Source organism: Erigeron canadensis, chromosome 6, assembly GCF_010389155.1.
Source record: "Erigeron canadensis isolate Cc75 chromosome 6, C_canadensis_v1, whole genome shotgun sequence".
NCBI classification, from domain to species: Eukaryota; Viridiplantae; Streptophyta; class Magnoliopsida; order Asterales; family Asteraceae; genus Erigeron; species Erigeron canadensis.
The window spans coordinates 41,895,554-41,916,415 of NC_057766.1; the positions used below are offsets into that span (position 1 = coordinate 41,895,554).

General features: G+C 34.8%; 5 protein-coding genes across 5 annotated transcripts; 2 read left to right on the top strand and 3 right to left on the bottom strand.

The window, feature by feature from the left end:
* LOC122605245 (probable inactive serine/threonine-protein kinase bub1) lies at positions 1-4,053 on the top strand. Its single transcript, XM_043778155.1, has 6 exons — positions 1-86; positions 175-319; positions 567-724; positions 1,307-1,391; positions 1,490-2,553; positions 3,494-4,053. The coding sequence occupies exons 1-5, from the start codon at positions 1-3 to the stop codon at positions 2,543-2,545; spliced, it is 1,530 nt and encodes a 509-aa protein (XP_043634090.1). The 3' UTR covers positions 2,546-2,553; positions 3,494-4,053.
* On the bottom strand, positions 3,071-3,705 carry LOC122605244 (non-classical arabinogalactan protein 30). The gene has a single exon (XM_043778154.1). The coding sequence runs from the start codon at positions 3,703-3,705 to the stop codon at positions 3,175-3,177; it is 531 nt and encodes a 176-aa protein (XP_043634089.1). The 3' UTR covers positions 3,071-3,174.
* Positions 4,054-9,122: 5,069 nt separating the features above from the next.
* LOC122606317 (non-classical arabinogalactan protein 30-like) lies at positions 9,123-9,951 on the bottom strand. The gene has a single exon (XM_043779275.1). The coding sequence runs from the start codon at positions 9,901-9,903 to the stop codon at positions 9,232-9,234; it is 672 nt and encodes a 223-aa protein (XP_043635210.1). The 5' UTR covers positions 9,904-9,951; the 3' UTR covers positions 9,123-9,231.
* A 2,560-nt stretch (positions 9,952-12,511) lies between these two features.
* LOC122605597 (inactive receptor-like serine/threonine-protein kinase At2g40270) lies at positions 12,512-15,550 on the bottom strand. Its single transcript, XM_043778558.1, has 7 exons — positions 15,384-15,550; positions 14,882-15,111; positions 14,680-14,788; positions 14,117-14,544; positions 13,845-14,035; positions 13,624-13,756; positions 12,512-13,269 (listed from the first exon to the last, which is right to left on the bottom strand). Exons 2-7 carry the CDS (start codon positions 14,985-14,987, stop codon positions 12,707-12,709), a joined length of 1,530 nt encoding a protein of 509 aa, XP_043634493.1. The 5' UTR covers positions 14,988-15,111; positions 15,384-15,550; the 3' UTR covers positions 12,512-12,706.
* A 2,851-nt stretch (positions 15,551-18,401) lies between these two features.
* LOC122606088 (protein VAPYRIN-like) lies at positions 18,402-20,699 on the top strand. Its single transcript, XM_043779048.1, has 2 exons — positions 18,402-19,559; positions 20,112-20,699. The coding sequence occupies exons 1-2, from the start codon at positions 18,597-18,599 to the stop codon at positions 20,511-20,513; spliced, it is 1,365 nt and encodes a 454-aa protein (XP_043634983.1). The 5' UTR covers positions 18,402-18,596; the 3' UTR covers positions 20,514-20,699.
* Positions 20,700-20,862: the final 163 nt, after the last annotated feature.

The window sequence follows — 20,862 nt, forward strand, 5'->3', positions numbered from 1 at the left end:
ATGGCGAATAATGAAAATCTATTTTCTTCATTGGTTTCTGATATAAAAAACTACAATGGAACAGATCCTCTTGTCCCATGGCTCCGGTAATTACTCAATCAAATTAAACTCATTCACTTCTAATTTTGTATAAAATGATATAATAGTAAATATATTTTTGATGATTTTGTACAGAGGAATTAAGAAAATGACAGATGCATTACTCCCGGAGCTACTCACACAGAAGCTTCCGAGATTTCTTCAGAAATGCGCTCAAACTTTCCAAACTGACCGTCGATATCGCAACGATTCACGATACCTTCGTGTTTGGATTAAATTGGTAAAACCCCAACTGTTTGTATCCTAACTGAAAAATAATTTTTTAGGGCTTTTTAATCGTGCAGTCCGAATAATCGTCACTATACCATTATATATACATATAATGTATCGAAAACCATAAAGTTTGGTACTTTGTAGGCATAACATGTAACTTATTATTTTAAAATCCAAGAATGGCGTCTAGATCTTATAAGGTTTTTTATGGATTGTTATATGTATTGATTGATGATATATTGGTTTATGTGAAGTTGGATTTTGTTGATGACCCTGGTGCTGTTCTGAAAAACATGAAGGCGAATAACATTGGGGACAAGAGGTCACTGTTTTATCAGGCCTATGCACTTTATTACGAAAAGAAGAAGAAGTATACTGAGGCCGAGAATATGTATCATTTAGGGGTGCAGAAGTAAGTCTTCTGATCTGGTATTAGCTTCTGGTTAGCATTTTTTTTATTTTTATGGAGGTAGCTGAAATGTCGAATTCATAAAACTCCTTTGCAGTTGTAGTATATTATGATGTCAAGTTTTGGTACGTTATGGTCAAACTGAGATTCGTTTCCTCTTGCCTTAGTTCAGTGGTTTATGAATGCTACTCCATATGTTGCAAATATGCGTTATAGTGTTTGTCTGTCTGTTTGATTAACCTACTTTTACCTGTGGGTTGTCTTGTTTTTTTGGGTCAAATGACTGGTTCTGAATGATTAGTTTGGTACTAGCAATAACAAGGTTAATTATTACAATGGTAGAGTAAACTTATCTGCATCCCCTTGTTTTATGTATAACTTTCTTGAAAAATCAGAATTGGTCAAACTTATAATAGCATCAAAAGTGATGCTGATAATTGGTTAATTAAAACTTCAGGAAACAGAAGCACATCCATCTTTTGTGATCTCTGTGTATTTTATTCAAACCCACATAATCATATTTAAACCATACATCCAAACACTCTATAGATACCTTGGTTGCTTTAACAAGTAAAGATGTGGCAGTCTTGCAGAGCCTGCAGATGAGCTACAGAAAGCATATGATCAGTTTCTTGTTAGAATGCTGCGACATAAACAGAAGAGGATACAGGTAGGAGTTTTTAGGTTTACAGTTTGATTTACCGTGTCTACTTATTGTCCCCGTGGGCCATGGCCTTCATTTTCTAACCATACCTTGATGTCCTGCAGCGTCATGAAAGGCGAAGTACTGGAAATCTTCTAGTTGATGACATTAAGCATACGGCAGAAAAAGTTTTAGTTGAATCTAAATCCCAACAAATAAAGGACAAGAAACAAATTCCACAAACTACTGGTTGTGGAGTAGATGGACATGCTGGTGAAAACACAGTTGTGGTTAGATTTGCAAAGACAGCCATTGTTGGAAAATCCCAAGCTGAAGATGCACGCCATCATGGACTGGTGGAGCCCACTATCAACACAAAAGAAGCCATGGATGCAATAAATAGTATGTTTCGTGAGCCTTTAGGTCCAGAAGAATTTCCAAAATACAATTCACGTAAAAGCAAAGAAAATGGTGGTAACTGCTCAAATGATGGCTTCAAGGTGTTTAATGGCTTCAAGGTGTTTAATGGTGGTAACTGCTCAAATGATGGCTTCAAGGTGTTTAATGATGATGACTCGGGTAGCATGGTCAAAGAATCAAACAATAAACAACCTGCGGAGGAACCTTTTCAAATCTATTGTGATGACAATGAAGATAATGATGAGGATGAGGAAGATAAATTAAACCAAAGAATGGCTTCAAACAAAACAAAAGGTGCATTTGTTTTTCCATGCCCTAAGGAAACTCCTGTAGAATCCAAAATTTCAGACTCAGTCAGGAACCCACAAGCAAAATTTAGAGAAGATACAGTTGTGTTTCGGTTTGTTGGGTCCACCATATCAGACGAGCCAAAGGTGGAAAATGTGTGCCATCATGGCCTAGTAGAGCCTACAGTAAACTTAAAGGAAGCCATGGATGACATTAATGGCATGTTTGGAAAACCAATAGAATTTGTAAGGAAGAGAAGACCAAGAAAGCAGGAGAAACCCTTTGAAGAGAAACAGGATTGCAGCTCCTTTATGATACTTCCAGACGATGAAATGGATCATCATCAACAAAAGATTTCCAGGCCTAGTACTTCACGTTCAAGAAAAGAAAAAGATTTGTTTGAGCAGACTATTTGCACAAAGGAAGCCAAGGATGATATAAACAAGATGTTTGCTATGCCTTTGGACTTCTAAAGAACTTGGTAAGTAGTATAATCCCTTCTGTTTGTGTTTGGATAATCAACTTATGCTTTATGATTATCTGCCCATCTAAGGCTCAAATGAGTAGTTTTAGTATTTAGGTAATTAACTTTTTCTTAAACGTTATTCTGCTCCTTTAAGAGTCAAATAACTAACTTGATAAGAGTAAATCCACTCTATAATCCTTTGTTTTTGGTATGCGGGCGATTAACTCGTTCTTAATGGTTATCTGCTAATTTAGGGGTACATAACTAATTTGATAAGAATAAAAGTACTTTTATACCCTAGTGTTTATCACTTCCACTAATAATCATGGCTGCCAAACACTTAAGGCCATAAATGATTAAGTGATTACACAACTATTACAAAGAGTAGAAACACACCCAAATACTATCTCCTGCAAATCGTTTTATTACAGTTATTTGCCTAAATGTTTAATACGAGTATGATGCAAGTTTTCTTTCTTCCATTTTATTAAGAATATTGCATAGTTAAAATCTAGTGTCAAGATAAAAAGAGTACTAGGTAATGAACCCACATTTAATTCATTGAATGTCATAACAAGATCAACTCAAACAAAAATACCATATCAAGCACGTTAAAACGATATCAACTTATCAAGCTTAGTCAGTGGGTTCTGGTCCACAGTTAGTAGGACGAAAAGCTAATGGACCCGATCCATAAATTATTGCTTCATAATTTTTTCCATACAACACCTTGTTTTCAAATCTTAGAGGAGACCCATTGATACCATTGTTGACATTTGACAAAAGGTTGCATGATTCAAGAGGAGATGACACCAATTTCACATGGCAGGAATGAAGTGGATGGTCCAATAAATAATGAGTCATCTTGAAATCTTTGAGCTCTGCATAAAAGTAGCCATCTTTATCGGTCTCAAAAGCATTGTAGTAGCTCACTCGCTTTTTGTGGTTTTTGCAGATAACACTAATTTTGGCAGCTGGGATTGGTTCAGCATCTGTAAGAGACCATGAACCAAAGTATTTACAACTCTGGCAATACACCTTTCCTTCTACAACAACGGTGGCGGTTTTGTCTTGTTTCACTGGTACATCATGGGCGGTGGTAGCTGCAGCTAGAAAGGTCAGTGGGAGTAGGATGGAGATCATGATGATAAACTGATTGTTCGCCATTTTCTCCCCGAGTTTTGTTGTAAACTTGAAGGCAACAAGAATGAAAGTTGTTTGTGGGATGAATATGAAGAGCCATGTTTCATTATATATAGTTTGCAGAAGTGATTAAAAAAACGAAAAAATATAAGTGGACTTTGGTTTGAGACAGACGTGGTGGCTACCATGTATACTTCTGATTTCTGAATCGAATTTGAAATCAATATTTCCATGTTTAAATGCCAAAGACTACGTGAAAGCCATTATTTTCTCTTTCATGTTTTTTGTTTCAGATAATTGTCATTGTTGTTATACTTTATTTTTAATTTGTATGCATGACTGGTGATATGAGTTATCATTATCTTCACATATCTTAATAGGGGTTCAATTATTGAAGACGTGATTGTAACTTATTTTTATTTTATTTTTATGGTTAACTTTGAAGAAAGACATATACGGGATCATATCTGCTACTTTGTAATTAAGTATGGGTAAATTAAAAAAATTGTAAAATGATCCGTATTACTGACTTTACCTAAGTTTAGGTATTGTCACTTAGAAAAAAGTTATAAATTAAACCTTTGAATTTGATAAACATACATAGCTTCCCCTAAATTTTACATAACCTTCCATTAATTTTACATAATCCTCTTGCTTTACTTAAGATAGGTACTGCATGCTTTACCTAAGATAGGTACTACATGTTTTACCTAACCTTTCCCCTAAAAAAATATATAGCCAATGATAATTAGTCAGGCATTCTCAGGTTTATCGATGGTCTTAAGTTCGATCCTTTGGGATGACAAGTCTTGTGGGTTTTCCTCTGAATACTTATAACAGCTCATAGTCAATACATGCAAGACTTCACCACTATATTATACATTAAAGTTTTCCTGATGCCGTTTGAAATTAAAAAAAAATATTAAGAAAATATATACATAGACATTTGTAAACCCTATTATTAATTTAATATATATTGAGTAACCAACTTTTTGTTATTTTTTTTAAAAGGCCAATTATATTAAAATCGTAAACCCCTAGACAAACACTAAAACTACAAGCAACATTTTGTTATAAATGATACATTTCCTATATGTACTTAACGAAATTTAAGCTTAGTTATCGCTTAAAAATCAATGAGTTGATGTAGTGGTTTGGAGTTCTCTTGGTGACTTATAGGTCCCAGGTTTAAATCCATCAATTTTGAGATATAGGCAGTCATTCTATGAGGGTTTGGCATGGGTATATAGGTTCAAATTTGAGAGGACAGAGTTCACCCCTATTAATCGTCGTGAATTCGGGCAGATTAGTAAGGGTCCCCCCCCCCCCCCCGGGCCAATTGGGTATTTCAAATAGGCGTTTTACTTCGAGATAGCTCTCTAGCGCGGACCCGGTTAAGATAACGTATACTAGACCTCTCGCTGTCTGAAAGTCCCTTTGCCACCGGATCTAACGAGATTAAGTATCTAATGTATAAGTGCGGAAAATCTTATACACTGGCAATCAACAACATGAACACCATTATGAATAAACTGGAACTGTATATTACTTCAGTAAATGCAATTACAAGTAAATACCAAGTCCCTAAACACGAAAATATAATGACTAGAAAATTCAACCTTAAACATAAGGTTTAATCTCTATTTATAATAAAACTAATGGACTAAACGGACCTAGAATTTCATGGACCGAAGCCCATCTTGGACATCACACGAGCTCGACCTGGTTAAAGGTCGAGCTTGACTTGGTCAATGGTCGAGGCTGACTTTATTATACGCGAAAACTTAACATTTATTACAAGTACATATTCAATAGACTCAAGACAAACTTCTATAATGATGTTGTCACCCGGAAATGCACCAACAGACTCCCCCTTGACATCAATATTTAGAAGTTTTCATCGATCTTCAAAGTCTTCACTTGTAATACATGGAGATAGTAACATAAATGCTCAATCAAGCACTCCTTGACTATTGCTATCAATTCTGACAATCATAATAATATTATGTCTTTTTTTGGTAAGACTTGATCTTTATGCGCTGCACACTGATCTTCAAACCGCAAAATCTCTATATCCTTATGACAATTAACAAATCCAATACTCAGATTGTAATTCTCCTTTAAACAGTAACCTCCAAATTAAGCTCCAAGCAACATTATCATGCCAAACATCATCACTTTAAAGTAATACAAACATCATTGTCTCCTCATGCAATTCGGATATCATCACTCCAGACATTATGCAAAATAACATCGCTCAATCTATTTTGATCTTCAAGCTTAACCAACATATGATAAAGAAGTTGAATCTCCAACAATCAGCATCGAATTTAATCAGCTCTCACAACGATAAGAAATTCTGTAACTTGAATTTCAGGTACGCAGCACTCACAAGATCTATGTCTTCAACCAATAGTATCTGACTTTGTCTTATCTTCATGAATCCACCAATCACCTGAAGTCTTTCATATCAAATCTCCCCCTCAAGGTAAGCATCTCCAAAATACATGGAGAACCACTTAGTCTGCAACCTCTTCACTAGTCACCGGATTAATCATCTCTACATCATTGGCATTAAATAAAGGTTTGATTTTTCAATTACTCGGCTACAAATGATTAACTTTATCACAAAAGCTTTTCGACAAAATTCCAAACACATGTTAAGCAAAGATCATGAACAGTTTACTCGGATTTTCAATCACGATCTTCAATCTTCATCTGATTCATTTGAATCACCTAATCTTAAATCAGACGCCTTTGATCCAAAAACTAGGTCGGACACATGTCACACAGATTCAAAACCAAAAAGATACCATGACTAAACCCTGTCAAAACACCCTGATCTTCATTACTACGAACATCCAAGAATTTTGCATAGAAAGCATGGAAGCTTTAAATTTTTATCCCCCCCTTTTCTCTACAAAATTCTTAAAACAGCCTATATGTTTGTTTTTGGTTTCAACACATCTCCCAATCTCATCTTCATCACACGGTTGTTCACATATGCAATCCAGAGATAACACAGTAGCTCATTGCCAAAACAACATCATGACACAATTGTTCACATATACAATCAAGAGATAACCAAGTAGTTCCTTGCAAAAACAACATCATGACACAATTGTTTATATATACAGTCAAGAGAAAACCCAGTAGTTCCTTGTCAGAATAACCTTTTTAGTCTGGTCTTGAATTTTCTCTAAGATTTCTCGGAATCTTTTATAAAGGATAGACCTTTAGCCGTCATTGATTTGAGTTGTCTAAATTTAGAACCTAAAGTTGATCAAGTTTTCAAGTCTATTGCTTTATTACAAAAATCGAACCAAAACTCAAAGAGTTTACAAGTTCAATATCCCAACGAGCTTAGGCCAAGACTAAATCAAAGTTACAAGTTCTTGACAATTCGAAAAGTGATAAAATAGAATCCAAAGTTGATCAAGTTTACAAGTCCAAAACTCGGTTAACAGATATCAAATCAAAACTCAAAAGAGTTTACAAGTTCAATATTCAGACAAGTTTAGAACCTAAACATAATCAAGATTGCAAATTCTAAAAAGACCAATCACTTGGAGCACAAAATCTGATTATATAGTCGAACAGGAGATAAAGGACAAACTTCAGAAAAGGTCGAGATCGAGCTCCAAAAAGGTCGAGGTCGAGCTCCAAATCTGGTCAAGGTCGAGCTCCAATCGTGGTTGAGGTCGAGCTCCAATTGTGGTCGAGGTCAAGTGATGTTTCCATAACCATTGGAATGTAGACTCATTTACGAATTCGTGGCCACTTGAATCGTCAAAAACGGAGTTATGGTTTGAAAGTTATGGCCAAAACAAAATCAACACATTTTGGTCGAGCTAGGGAAGGTCGAGCTCGAGCTTGGTTAGGTCAAGCTCAAGTGGTCGAGCTCCAGAATAGGTCGAGCTCCAGAAGAGGTCGAGCTCCAGACTAGGTCGAGCTCCAGAAGAGGTCGAGCTTCAGACTAGGTCGAGCTCCAGACTAGGTCGAGCTCCAGAATAGGTCGAGCTCCAGAAGAGGTCGAGCTCCAGACTAGGTCGAGCTCCAGAATAGGTCGAGCTCCAGACTAGGTCGAGCTCCAGAATAGGTCGAGCTCCAGACTAGGTCGAGCTTCGGAAGGGGTCGAGCTTGAGAGGTCGAGCTCGACTGGAGTGCTGAAGCTTGTTTGAACCGAAAGAAAACACTTTAATCGTTGCTGAAACCTTAATCCCGAACCAAAAGAATACCTCCGTTGGCTCTGATATCAATTGTAAGTCCCTTTGCCACCGGATCTAACGAGATTAAGTATCTAATGTATAAGTGCGGAAAATCTTATACATTAGCAATCAACAACATGAACACCAATATGAATAAACTGGAACTGTATATTACTTCGGTAAATGCAATTACAAGTAAATACCAAGTCCCTAAAAACGAAAATATAATGACTAGAAGATTCAACCTTAAACATAAGGTTTAATATCTATTTATACTAAAACTAATGGACTAAACGGACCTAGAATTTCATGGACCGAAGCCCATCTTGGACATCACACGAGCTCGACCTGGTCAAAGGTCGAGCTTGACTTGGTCAACGGTCGAGGCTGACTTTATTATACGCGAAAACTTAACATTTATTACAAGTACATATTCAATAGACTCAAGACAAACTTCTATAATGATGTTGTCACCCGGAAATACACCAACACTGTCGAATCGCGACACAAAGTTTCAAGCGAAATTCACCTTTAAAAAAAAGTAAAAAGTTATCGTTCAGATGCCATAAAAATAAATCCGTATTTATAATGTAGTAGTTTGAGTAAAAGGTAGATATTGTACTTTACTTGAACTCTATATGAATAATGTAGATGAAGATTGGTATGTATCGGAGTGACCATAATTACTAGTTTATACATATGATCTTTTCTGACATGTAAACGGGATAATGTAACGAACGACATAACAATTTATATGGATTATTGGTTTTGCAGATCACTGAATTTGTATCACCTTGTTCATTATTGGGAGGTTTCATATTTTATTTTAATTTAAAAGTTTAAAATTTGTTTAATTTTATCTTTGAAGTTGATCCCAGTATATTTTCTTTAAAAGGTGAATTATCTTAAAATTTCATGTTGCGGTTCGACAGCGGGACGTTTAACATACGTTGTGTTAACAGTTATACGTTTTAAATAATGATAATAAATCAACCTATAACTATAAATTTTTAAAGTTATAAGTTATTTTTAATAAAGTGAAATCCACATGTTAAATTTTTAAGGTTTTTTTAAGTTCATTTCTAGGTCAATCTTTTAAGATGGTTGTCATTTTCCTTTAAATGAATTCGTAAGATATATAGAATCAATTATGAACTTATTAAATAATTCACATTTTAGCGTTCACAAGGATAGTAGTCCCTAATTTCCTAGTAAGAATCTGAGAATAGTTAATTCACTTAAAAAGAAGATTGTTATATATTAGCTAGGTCTAATCAACAAGAAACCAAAATCATCTCGGATACATATATGATGGTTATAAAATCGAATACTTTGATCAAGTTTAGTCCGTGGGTTCCGGGCCACAATTAGTAGGACGAAAAGCCAATGGACCCGATCCATAAACGACTGCTTCATAGTTGTTTCCATACACTACCTTGTTCTCAAATCTTAGAGGAGAGCCATTGATACCATTGTTGACATTTGACAAAAGATTGCATGTTTGAAGAGGAGATGACACCAATTTCACATGGCAAGAATGGAGAGGATGGTCTAATAAATAATGGGACATCTTGAAATCTTTAAGCTCTGCATAAAAGTAACCATCTTTATCGGTCTCAAATGCATTGTAATAGCTCACTCTCCTTTTGTGGTTTTTGCATATGACACTAACTTTAGCAGCCGGGATTGGCTCAGCATCGGTGAGAGACCACGAACCAAAGTATTTGCAACTTTGGCAGTATACTTTTCCTTCCACAACAACTGTGGCGGTTTTGTCTTGCTTGGCGGGTACCTCGTGGGCGATGGTCGCTGCCACTAGGAAGGCCAGCGGGAGAAGGATTAAAATGATGGTTGTAAATTGATTGTTTGCCATTTTTTTTTTGTTGATTTGCTGGAAACTTGATGGCAATAAGAATGAAAGTTGTTTGTTGGATGAAGATTGTGGAATGTCGCATTTTTTTATATAGAGCGGATATTGAACTTTGTGATAGACGTGGTGGCTACTATGTAACATTGGAACTGAATTTTAAATCAAGATTTCATGTTGTGGTAACCGAGAGTACGTGAAGGTCATTACTTATAAAGATTCCTATTAGTCCTGTCGATCATTTGTATTGACTTCTCTTTTGTTCTTTTTTTTTTTTTGTTATTACTTCATTTTTTTATTCTTATATCAGTTCGATGTACTATTGGGCCTTTGGTTAGCAAGGTGCCAGTGAACGTTAAATCAGTTAGGCCCAATTGCTCAAAGTTTTGTTATCAATTAATCACCAGATGAAATCATGAATCATAATTTTTGAATGTAAAAAATAACCTTATTGAATACGACAATACGAGTTGTTTCCATTGTATTTCATCATATGGAACAATATCTTATTTTACTTATCACGTTTTAATTTTTATTTTTATTTTTACAATACTTGCTTTTGAAATAATATCAAATTTAACCATTTATCATCCAAAAAATTATATTAAGTTTAAATTAATAATTATTTTAAAAAATGGAAACTGCCAGTAACTAATAAATATTACTATTTTTTAACAAAGGATACCTAAAATACTACTCGTAGGATGTAAGTCCATGCTGATCTCTAAATGAGAGAAAAAAAAAAATAGACTCAATTTTATACCTTTTTAGATATAGATTTTAGAAATATTCACATTAACAAATTTGCTATTTATATCATTTTCTTGCGTACAATTTTCCCCATTGAAATAGCTAAAATTAGATGTATACCATAAGTAGATAATTTTTTCCATCATTATTGTGTTTTATAAAATGATCTACCTATTCTCTCATTTGAACTCTTATCAAGTAAACAAACGTACTAATACTTTATTGGATTTTGTTAGGCAAAAAAGTATTGTTGCAAGAATAATTGTTTCGTAAAAATAATAATCTACTTTTATGTACAACATTTTTTTCATAACAAAATCTTATTTTATTTAATCTTACTTTTTAAAATAAGATTGTTCTTTTTAGTGATAAATCTGTAAGGGCTCTGAATAAAATCCAAGTTGAAGGATTTCTTGTGGATTATCGAGTTGTGAGCTGTGACTTTGTGAAAACAAGTTTGACTTTGTCCGCATAGGCATTTCTCGATCATGACGTGTCGAAGGTTTAAAAAAATTCGATGGTATTATACTAATCTAAGTTTGAATTTCAGATGGCATAATGTGAGTATGGTAAATATCAACAACTAGAAATATTTTTTTTTCCTATTTTAAATAATGCAGGATAGTAACATATATACAAATTTTGTAGCTGTTCAAAATAAATAAATTTTGAAGAGGATTAAATAAATAAAACAACACTTGTACATTTCCTAATTCTATTGATTTTGAAGATAATAGGCGAATCTTTTTTTTTATTTAAGTTTTGTTAATGACAACCGGTTGTCAGCATTAATTTGATGCATTAAAATTTGTACATTATCTTGCGAAAATTCAGGGGGCGGTTATTTATATATTAAATACTATTTTTTTATGCATATAATAAGCTGTTAATGACCACCTTAGGGCTGTCATTATCATTTTTTTTTATTTTAATGCTGTTACTTTCATAATAATATTATTCTACGGAGTATTGTAGAAAAAATCAACCCTTTATTAAGTTATTAACAATATATTTCATGTTTGTGCTTATTTTTGAAACTCAACTTGTTTAAAAATTAAAACCAGAATGTTAACTTTGGTGCAAGTACAAAGTCAAGAATAGAAAATCATATTTTAATATATATTTTTAAAAATCAACAAGTAAGGACAACTAATAAAAGAATAAATAAAATAATAACAATAATAGTATGATTTATGTGGACACCATGTATATCCACATGAGAGAGACATACTTTTTCAAAAGAAAAAAAAAATGAGACCTGTTCATAGGTAAAGTTTTCAAAAACTTGGTGCTTTTCAATTTGGATTTTACGTGCCAACCAGAAAGGACCACATAAGCCCACGGGCCGGCTGCCGGTTTCTTCACGTTTAGTAAAGATGAAAACAACCACAATCTATAATGCACCTACTATCTGCTCACGATATCTTGTTTAAATCATTAATGCCTAGGGCTTTTGTACCAAACATATATATATTATATACACCTTATGTCATTTCAAAATTATCAAAGTCTTGCCAAAAAGTCTGACCATTTGCGTGAATGTGTAATTCACTAATTTGCACAAGTAAAGAAAATGAAATATACATACACATAGGTTAGAAACGTTTTGAAGTCATGGTAAAAATAAGTGATGCATACAATTTATGTGTATGTATCGCTTTTTCGGTGTACGGATCGCCTCTCATTTAAGTATGACATCTGCACACCTCAAATATAAAGTATGGTTTTTCAAATCCTCAAACTTTGGTTCGATGAAACTTGATGACTACATTGTTGGACTAGTTACAAATAAATTACTCTTTAATGTGATCCATTCATTACTAAATCTAACACAAACTTTTCAAATAACAAAAAATTACAGTTTCCAAGTTTGATTGGCATTTGGAATTCTGTTAAATTACTCAAACAGCATTGTAGAACACATACGGTGTTCTAGCAATGAAACAAGTATTAGTCGCAGCGATACAACTGATAAAAGAGAGAAAATACCCGAGTCTCAAAGAAATTACTGAAAGTGATGCTTGTTTTTACTTCGGAAACTCCTCACACACACTTCCAAAAATCAAACTCCCAAGAAAAACCTCTTGTATCTATGCACATCTACCAAACATATAGATATGTACATATATAGATGTAGATGTATATATATTCCCAGTTCCATTGGTTTATAAGACGAAAAACCAATAAACACTTACGTTAATTATGTTGCTTCGGTCGATAATATTTCAAGTTCTGCCCACCAAAGAGGTGAAATCTTTGGTGTAGCTCCATCTTGTGCTATTCTTGTTATCTCCTTTAATTTTGAAGTAACCTCACTCATTTTCGGTCTCTTTCTTGTGTCAGAAACAACACATGATCTTATCACTTTACTAATAGCTTCGAGTTGATCGGCATCGAATGAATCTAACGTGGGGTCCACCAATTTGGTCAAGGAGTTATCCCCTCTCAAGAAGTCTATAACCCAATCATCAACGGTATCAGCTCCAGCATAAGGGATTCTACCTGTTACCATCTCGAATAGTATGACACCAAAACTGTAAACATTGCTTTCAGGGGTTTGTTCGGGGCTTGCAGCATATAACTCATTGCATAGGCTAAAATCTGATATCTTGGATGCATAGTCTTCAGTGAGGTTTACTGATGAAGAGTTAAGGTTTTTGTGTGATATGGGTGGGGTTAGTTGGTGCATGTAGTTTAGACAGTATGCCATTCCCATTGCGATTCTCATCCTCATTCCCCAGTCCAAATGCTCTGCTTCTTGTACTGAAAAGATCATAAGAAGTTTAAAATATGGCAACTAAGAACGATATTCCATAAAGTAAAACAACAAATATTCGCTTATTTAACCAAAACTAAAGGGGTGTTTCATTTTGAATGTTGGAACTGATTGCAGCAATTCTGCTTTTGTTTATTCGATTATTTGGGTCAAATAAAATTTTATGGATCAGTAATTTAATACATGATGCAAACAGAACTGCTCATCTTGTCACGATTTCTTAACTTCCTTAAAAGTATCAGGTTATTAGTAAAGAAATCCAAACACTCCCTATGAATGTGTTCAAAATTGGAAGATATTTAAGCTCAATATAAGAAGATCAAAAAATTCCAGATACTCACTATGTAAATGTTCGAAGAGAGTTCCATTTGGAGCATACTCAAACACAATCATTCTGGTAAAAGGCACCTCTTCCTCACAATATCCAAGAAGGTTAACAAAATTCTTGTGGTTTACCTTCGATAACATGTCAATCTGAGATCATATCAAAACAGAAACAATTAGAAAGCAAGAAACTCATTAACCAAAACTAGGAACTAAAGTTTATAAGAAAAGTAAGTACCCTCTTCCTGAACATGCTCTCAAGATGCTTTGACCAATCTTTTGCAGAAGGTGCAGCCACAGAAGCAACTGCTATTTCAACTCCACTCGATAATGTCCCTTTATATATAGTCCCAGTTGATGTAGAACCAATGACATTGCTGAAATCTTCACAAGCTGCCTCAAGCTCCGATCTTTTTAGCTTTGGAACTCCTGATATGTTGAAAGGTTTAGTCTTTGATAAGATAACAAGCACTCCATTAATTAAAGCGAATACGAGACATGAATATTTACCAGTTACGAATGCTTTCTGCAATTGCCCACTTAGTCCTGTGGCCCAAGGCCTAACAGTGGCCACTTTATTGCCTCGCAATAATAGCAAAGCTACAACACCAACAAAAGCAAAGCCTCCAATCGTAGCGGCTATTATTAAAGGAACATGGTTTTTGTTTTTCTTCTTTGAACGTTGTGTCGCAGGTGTTGGACTTGGAGAAGGAAGGGAAGGTGGAGGGTATAAGATTGTAGAAGGAGCAACGGTTTGATCTGGGATGACTGGAGTTACAGGGGAAGGAGATGGTGAAGGTGGCGCCACCGGTGCACCTGTTGGTGGCAGCTGAGATGGAGACGGTGACGGGGAAGGTGAAGGTGTTCGTGACGGAACTTGTATATTCTCCGATTGTAGCAGTTTCCGGTGGGACTTAATTCCAGTTTGACCAATATTCCTAAGAAAAAAAATACTAGAGCTGCTATTGTCAAGTATTTCAATTCAAATAGTATAGAAAACAATCCTAAGTTCAGATCAAAAGATTTATACACCGAGTAGCCTCTTAAAAACCGAGATTATTATTATTACTTACAAAGACATAATTTGTCTCATGGAGCAGTCTACACCAAGCCATGAACACAGATTAGGCACTGCTGCAATATCATTTACGACTTTATCTTTAAATCTTATCAAGGTAAGCCCTGCAGCCAGACAATATATATACATATAAATCATTTAAATATATACACACATAATGATTTGAATATATGAATTGTAAGTATTTTTTGATATACCTTGATGGTTGAGGGAGAAGCATAAATTGATACTATGAAACAGTAAACAGATGATCAACACCGAATTCAGAATTCGAAATCGCTCTAATCTAAAAAGCTCCATCATCTCTAATACTATTTACACAAGGCGAAAAACACTTGGAATCTAATCAATCAATCAATCAATCAAATAAGAAAGTTAAAATCCTTGAAGAAACCTCCGATTCACCAACCGAGTTGACTCGCAACCGCTGTTACAGAGAGCATAAAAAAAATAATTAATGAATGAATAAATTTGATCAAAATATTGTGTGAAACGAAACACGGAATTGTATATAGATGGAATGGAAATCCAAATATTTACAGTTGTCCGTGAACTAATATAGACCGAATCAAAAACCTTAAAAAAAAAAAGGTCTGAAAACGCGTTTTTGTAAAAAAAACAGCTGATTATATACGTATGCATACATACTCGTTCTTTTTCATAGACTTCGAAAACAATTGAAAAGAAGAAGTTACTTACAGATAAATGTGTCTATGTATACAAGTTTTATTTTTTTTTTCCGATGAATAAAGGTAGGTAGCCGGTGGGAGATAAAAAGAAAATGTGTGTGATGATATATGATGAGATTGACTAAAAAGAGTAGGAGTAGTAGTAGAATAGGAGTTAACGACGACAGAGTCAGTCAGGAGTAAGGCGTGGGGTTATTGAAAATGAGGTTTTGGATTTAAATGTGTTTGTGTATTATGCATCGTTATCATCTTCGTTTCAATATTATTGCTATTCTTTCCATTTACATTTGTATTTTGTATTATATTAATTAATAAAATGAGTAAATGTGTATGTGTGTGTTTTTTGGCGGGTGGGGATCGGGAAGTTGCCAAGAAAGTGTGTGTTAGATTAGAGATGCGGCAGTTGAATCTTTTAAATGAAGAATTTATATAATTATTTCTAAATTGATTACTGTGGGCGACTCGAAGGACAAAGCTAATCCTTTTTTTTTTTTAATTATATATAAATTAGGCTTTAATGATGTATGTTGAGAACTTAAGTTTTAATGGATTGTTAGGTGTTATTTGGGATCACTCAATAAAAGGTCAAGATAACTACACTAGATTACTTTTATTAAATTTCATTAAGTCAATACTCGTATAATAAATTGATAAATTTCATTAAGTAAATATAACTATTATGTGATACTTCAAATTAATATTTAAACACGCATTTCTAGATTTGGACATGAAAAACTCTTTAGATGCAAAACTCTAATCACTGTATCAAAAACTCATTGGTAAGCTAGAATGATTAATAGCTGAGAATGTAAATTCGATGAAATGTAAAAATGAGTTATGTCATACTGAGTAGTCCATATGCCTCAATGTGGTTGTGAAATGTCGACTATATAACTAGCTATGTTAACTTTCTACTTAGGTTTTAGCTAATCACACATAGACATGTAAATTATGATTTAGTTACTTTTTACTTTAATTATAATTGACTTTTGTTAATCGTTTAGTGGTCTTGATTTTTATTTACACAAAGATGTGTATATAATGGCTTAACAAAATGACTTCCTATCCATTATGAAATTTGAAATATTGTATTCCAAATGCTCCTTTTTTGTTGGTTTGTTTATACGAGTATATGTTGTATTAATCAACTAATTGGATCAAGTGGTTAAAGTTTATTTATGTAGACATAGGTCAAGGATTTGATACTCTTGTTCAATAAAGTTGAAGGTCTTTTTTTTTTTTTACCTCTAATAAAACTTAAAATCAGTCTATCAACCTAAAGTAATTAAGGGTAAGACTATTTACGTTATCTCAATCTCCCTTATGCATCATTGAAGACGATATTTAGACATAAGACCCGTAAAAAAAATAACATCAGGTATTACTTATTTACTTACTTTGTTTATATATGGTATTGTAGCTATAAGACTAAATTTACGACGAGTTTGTACATATTAGGATTCTAGAGGTCAAAATTTTACATTGAAAAACTCTTAGAGGGACGGATTTTGTGATTTACTCGAAGAGATAATTATGCTTGCTTTGTGGGACCAATATTATTATTCTTCGAAGTTCGACTTTGTATTTTTGTAACTAATTTTTATATGTGAACGCGAGTGATTCAACACAAACTTCCATTACAGAGACCTAGAACAATACATAGGCGTTCCGGTGGCGGCGGCGGCGGCGGTGATATAATGGCGGCGATGGCTGTGGTGGTGACGGGTGGTGGTGGTGGTGAGCGGCGACGTCAACAGTGACAGTGGTGGTGATGGTGGAGATTGGTGGTGGCAGGGGCGGTACTAAAGGGGGGGCAAGGGGGTCCAATGCCCCCCTTCAAACTTAAATTTTGTCATATATTTTTATTTTTTTCATAAAATTTTAAAAATTTTCTATAGGTTTTTAACATTTTGCCCCCTTTTAAATTTATTTTTCATAAGTTTTCTAAGTTTGCCCCCTTTGGAATTTTTTCCTGGTACCGCCTCTGGGTGGTGGTGATGGTGACAGACTGATGGTGGCGATGATGACGAGTCATGTATATTAAACAAGTCTATATACTTTAGTAATTTAGTATAGACTAACATCGGAGAATCAATGTATAGTAATCATTTTATTGTCGTTTAACACAATCAGTGTATCCAATTTATATCAATATCAATAAGTTGAGTTTACGAACAATATTTTTGTGTCAACTTTAATCCACATGGAGCGTAAGAAATAAAGAAGCTAAAAAGATGTGTAAAAAGTGGAACTTTTGCTTCGACTAGAATCAAGTAATTCCCAACATAAGTATTAGCACATGATTATTTTTTCGAATCCAATCATGATTTTACCAAAATTGCTGGCCGGGGACTTTTTTTGTCAAAGTTTTGTTCAACCACAATCAATTAATATGTTTAACCACAAGTTTTAACAACATAGATGTACCAATTAGTTTCTAAACGTCCAAGCGATATGAATATTCTACAATAACAACAATGCCTAATTTGTCGTGAGCCGGATATGAAGAATGTCAGGATGTAAATCGATAGAGAGACTGTATTCTCCAAAAAATAAAATTAAAAAAAAAAACGTTTGCAAGCTAGCAAAATTTATATGGAAATACTATACTATATACTATATATGTTCCAATAAATTTCTTCCGATTAAATATAAGTCGACGTAAAGAAAACGTTTGCAAGCTAGCTAGGATCCCACGTTACATTCCTTGATATTGTTTCATGAAGGATTTGCTTCCTCATCATGAATCGTAACTCTTACTTTCACGTAGTACCTTGTGGCTTGGGTCGTGGACTAATTAATTTGTCCCCTAGCTAGCTTCCCATGATGTATTACAAACAAACAAACACTCTTTAACAATTCATCAATTGATTTATTCCTTGGCATTACATATGTGCTCAAGAACATACGTAGCTACAATTTCTTCGAAATATTCAAAAAGCTGATGACATATTTGTAGGATAAGTAAAATACAAATATTAATTACTAATCACTCGTTTGTAGTATCATGGGCCCAGAAAGCCAAAAAAAAAAATCAACAATGGTCCCAAAATTTATGTGAATCTGGACTAATATCTTCCAGATATGTTATCTTCTCCAAATGGTGCAGATCGAGTATACATCAAGCTTTGAATATATGCACGGAATCCCATCGATCAGGGAACTCTGCAGTAAACGTGTTTTACCGAAACTAGTCGAAAAAACGACATTCATACATACTTAAATGATGGAAAAGCTGGTGGAAGTATCGGATCAGGTGGTATGCATTGATTTCGTGCTCGGAAGCAAATGCAGGACTACCGTCCGCCTGAGATCTCTCGTTGCCACCGCCACGGTCGCCTTCAAAATCCAAACATCATCGCCTCAAAAATTCCTAGTCAACCCACCGAGTGGACTCATTTCTCCCTTATCTCAAATCACCTTCCAAATAATCCTCAAACCGCAACCTCAAGTTCCTTCGTCTTTTCCACGCTCTGTTTCTGACCGGTTCCTTATCCGCACGAGTCGAGTCCCATTCACCGAGTCGACTCACTCCAACAATTCCACTCATCACTTGGACACTACTAACACATCCTGGACACAAGACATCAAACTTAAAGTTGCATTCGTGGGTCCATTTTTACTTCGGCATGCGGTGAATAACGGGGACTGTGAAGCCGTGAGGAGTATGGTCAAAATTCAGAGGACGGTATTGACCGACTTGTCAGCTCGGGAAGCCGAGTCACTCCACCGAGTTGCAAGTCGGTTAGATAACTCGGTGGAAATGGTTACTTTGTTACTAGAGGCCGGATTGAAAGTGGAGTCAACAAATTTAAATTTAGACGACGTGGAAGAATCTAAATGGATAGAGAAAGGATGGACAGAATTACACGTGGCAGTGTCATTTGATCGGGCGGATGAGGTTTCAAGATTGATTAAATTAGGAAAACGTGGGTCGTTGGATTGTAAAGATAGAGAAGGAAGGACACCGTTATATTTGGCTGCTACCAAAGGGTATGAGAGGTGTGTTAAGGTGTTGGCAGGTGCAGGGGCTAATGTGGACGCGAAGCGTAACGATGGTTGGACGGCATTGTATAGAGCAGCAGCGAGAGGTGACCGTCGGATGGTTAAAGTGTTGGTTGAGCTTGGAGCGAACCCTTCGATTGCAGACCGTTCAGCTGTTCATATTGCCCGTGACGAAGGACATGTAAGTAGACTAATTATAAGTACTCACAGTCATTTTACAACAAAGCATACAATTACTGGTTTTACATACATATACATGTTATCATCAAGCTCCTGTTATATTAACTTTTGAAAACAAATACTGTAGCATAGTGATTAATATTGTAATGTAACTCAGAAATGTAATGCTGAGTTTTAAATTCTGGTTGAAATATAAAAGTGAATGTAAGTAATACTCCAATAATAGGCTATTATTGAGTAATCATTGTAGTTTAAAGACATGGGGTCAAACTGTCATGATCGCCAACTACCCCTTTTAGATCAATGTTTGATATAACATATTTATATTTTGGTAAAAGCTTTACGTTCTACTCCGTATTATCATCATAGAACCACAAACAGTAGAGTTACTAAATACAAGAAATACTTGATTGAAAATTTAAATCTGAGCAACGTTCTTATATCAGTAGTTAGAATAGAGGATCTCTATCCGTTAGAAAATACATATGTTATGTATCGAGTTAGTGTTTGTATTTAAACATATGGTAAAACTTGACCCTAGTTAACTACGCAGGAAGAGATCGTCGAAATCTTAGAACGAGGGGAAGAGGTATTAAATGCAGCACGACGTGGAGATCTTATCCGTCTTGAATTTCTATTAGAGACAGATGCAAGCGTTGATTTTAGAGATCAGTATGGTTTGACTGCTATGCACATTGCAGCCATCAAAGGCCTTAACGACGTGGTGATGTTGCTAGTTGAGTTTGGTTGTGATCTAGAATGTACAGACACCGAAGGCAAGACACCGCTGCATATGGCAGTGATTGGTGGCAACAAGGATACGGCGGAGGTGCTTATAATCAGAGGAGCAAGAATGGATGTCGAGTGTCATAGAGGAGCAACGCCTTTACACATTGCCCAAACAATGGGGTATGAATCGATAGCACAATTTCTCCTCGATCAAACTATTTCTTGACCTACTGATTTTACTTTGATCCTCAACGAAAAATGTAAATCCTTCTTCAACATATTACTCCATGTTTTATACTGTTATTGATAGGTGTAGCAATTGAAGGGAATTAATAGTCAGCCAATTTTTTTTGTATAACGTAGGATAAAACACATATACTTACATAATGCAGTGCACTATTTTAACAGGAAATATATGTTGGAAAAAGTCCATTAACATTGAAAATTTGAGGAAAGATGTTGGTCTATACATCCTCAAATTTTGAAGTTCGATTGATGTTCTACTTCAAATTTTTCTTATTTCTAGAAACGATGGAGAAAATAAGACAACATTTATGATATAGGTGGTTGTACAT

Coding starts and splice junctions, on each gene's coding strand:
- LOC122605597 (XM_043778558.1), bottom strand. CDS start 14,987: ATGATGGAGCTTTTTAGATTAGAGCGATTTCGAATTCTGAATTCGGTG. Junction 14,789..14,881: donor CTTCTCCCTCAACCATCAAG/GTATATCAAAAA, acceptor GTCTGGCTGCAG/GGCTTACCTTGATAAGATTT. Junction 14,036..14,116: donor GCAGAAAGCATTCGTAACTG/GTAAATATTCAT, acceptor TCAACATATCAG/GAGTTCCAAAGCTAAAAAGA.
- LOC122605245 (XM_043778155.1), top strand. CDS start 1: ATGGCGAATAATGAAAATCTATTTTCTTCATTGGTTTCTGATATAAAA. Junction 87..174: donor CCTCTTGTCCCATGGCTCCG/GTAATTACTCAA, acceptor GATTTTGTACAG/AGGAATTAAGAAAATGACAG. Junction 320..566: donor TTCGTGTTTGGATTAAATTG/GTAAAACCCCAA, acceptor GTTTATGTGAAG/TTGGATTTTGTTGATGACCC.
- LOC122605244 (XM_043778154.1), bottom strand. CDS start 3,705: ATGGCGAACAATCAGTTTATCATCATGATCTCCATCCTACTCCCACTG.
- LOC122606317 (XM_043779275.1), bottom strand. CDS start 9,903: ATGTTACATAGTAGCCACCACGTCTATCACAAAGTTCAATATCCGCTC.
- LOC122606088 (XM_043779048.1), top strand. CDS start 18,597: ATGATGGAAAAGCTGGTGGAAGTATCGGATCAGGTGGTATGCATTGAT. Junction 19,560..20,111: donor TTGCCCGTGACGAAGGACAT/GTAAGTAGACTA, acceptor TTAACTACGCAG/GAAGAGATCGTCGAAATCTT.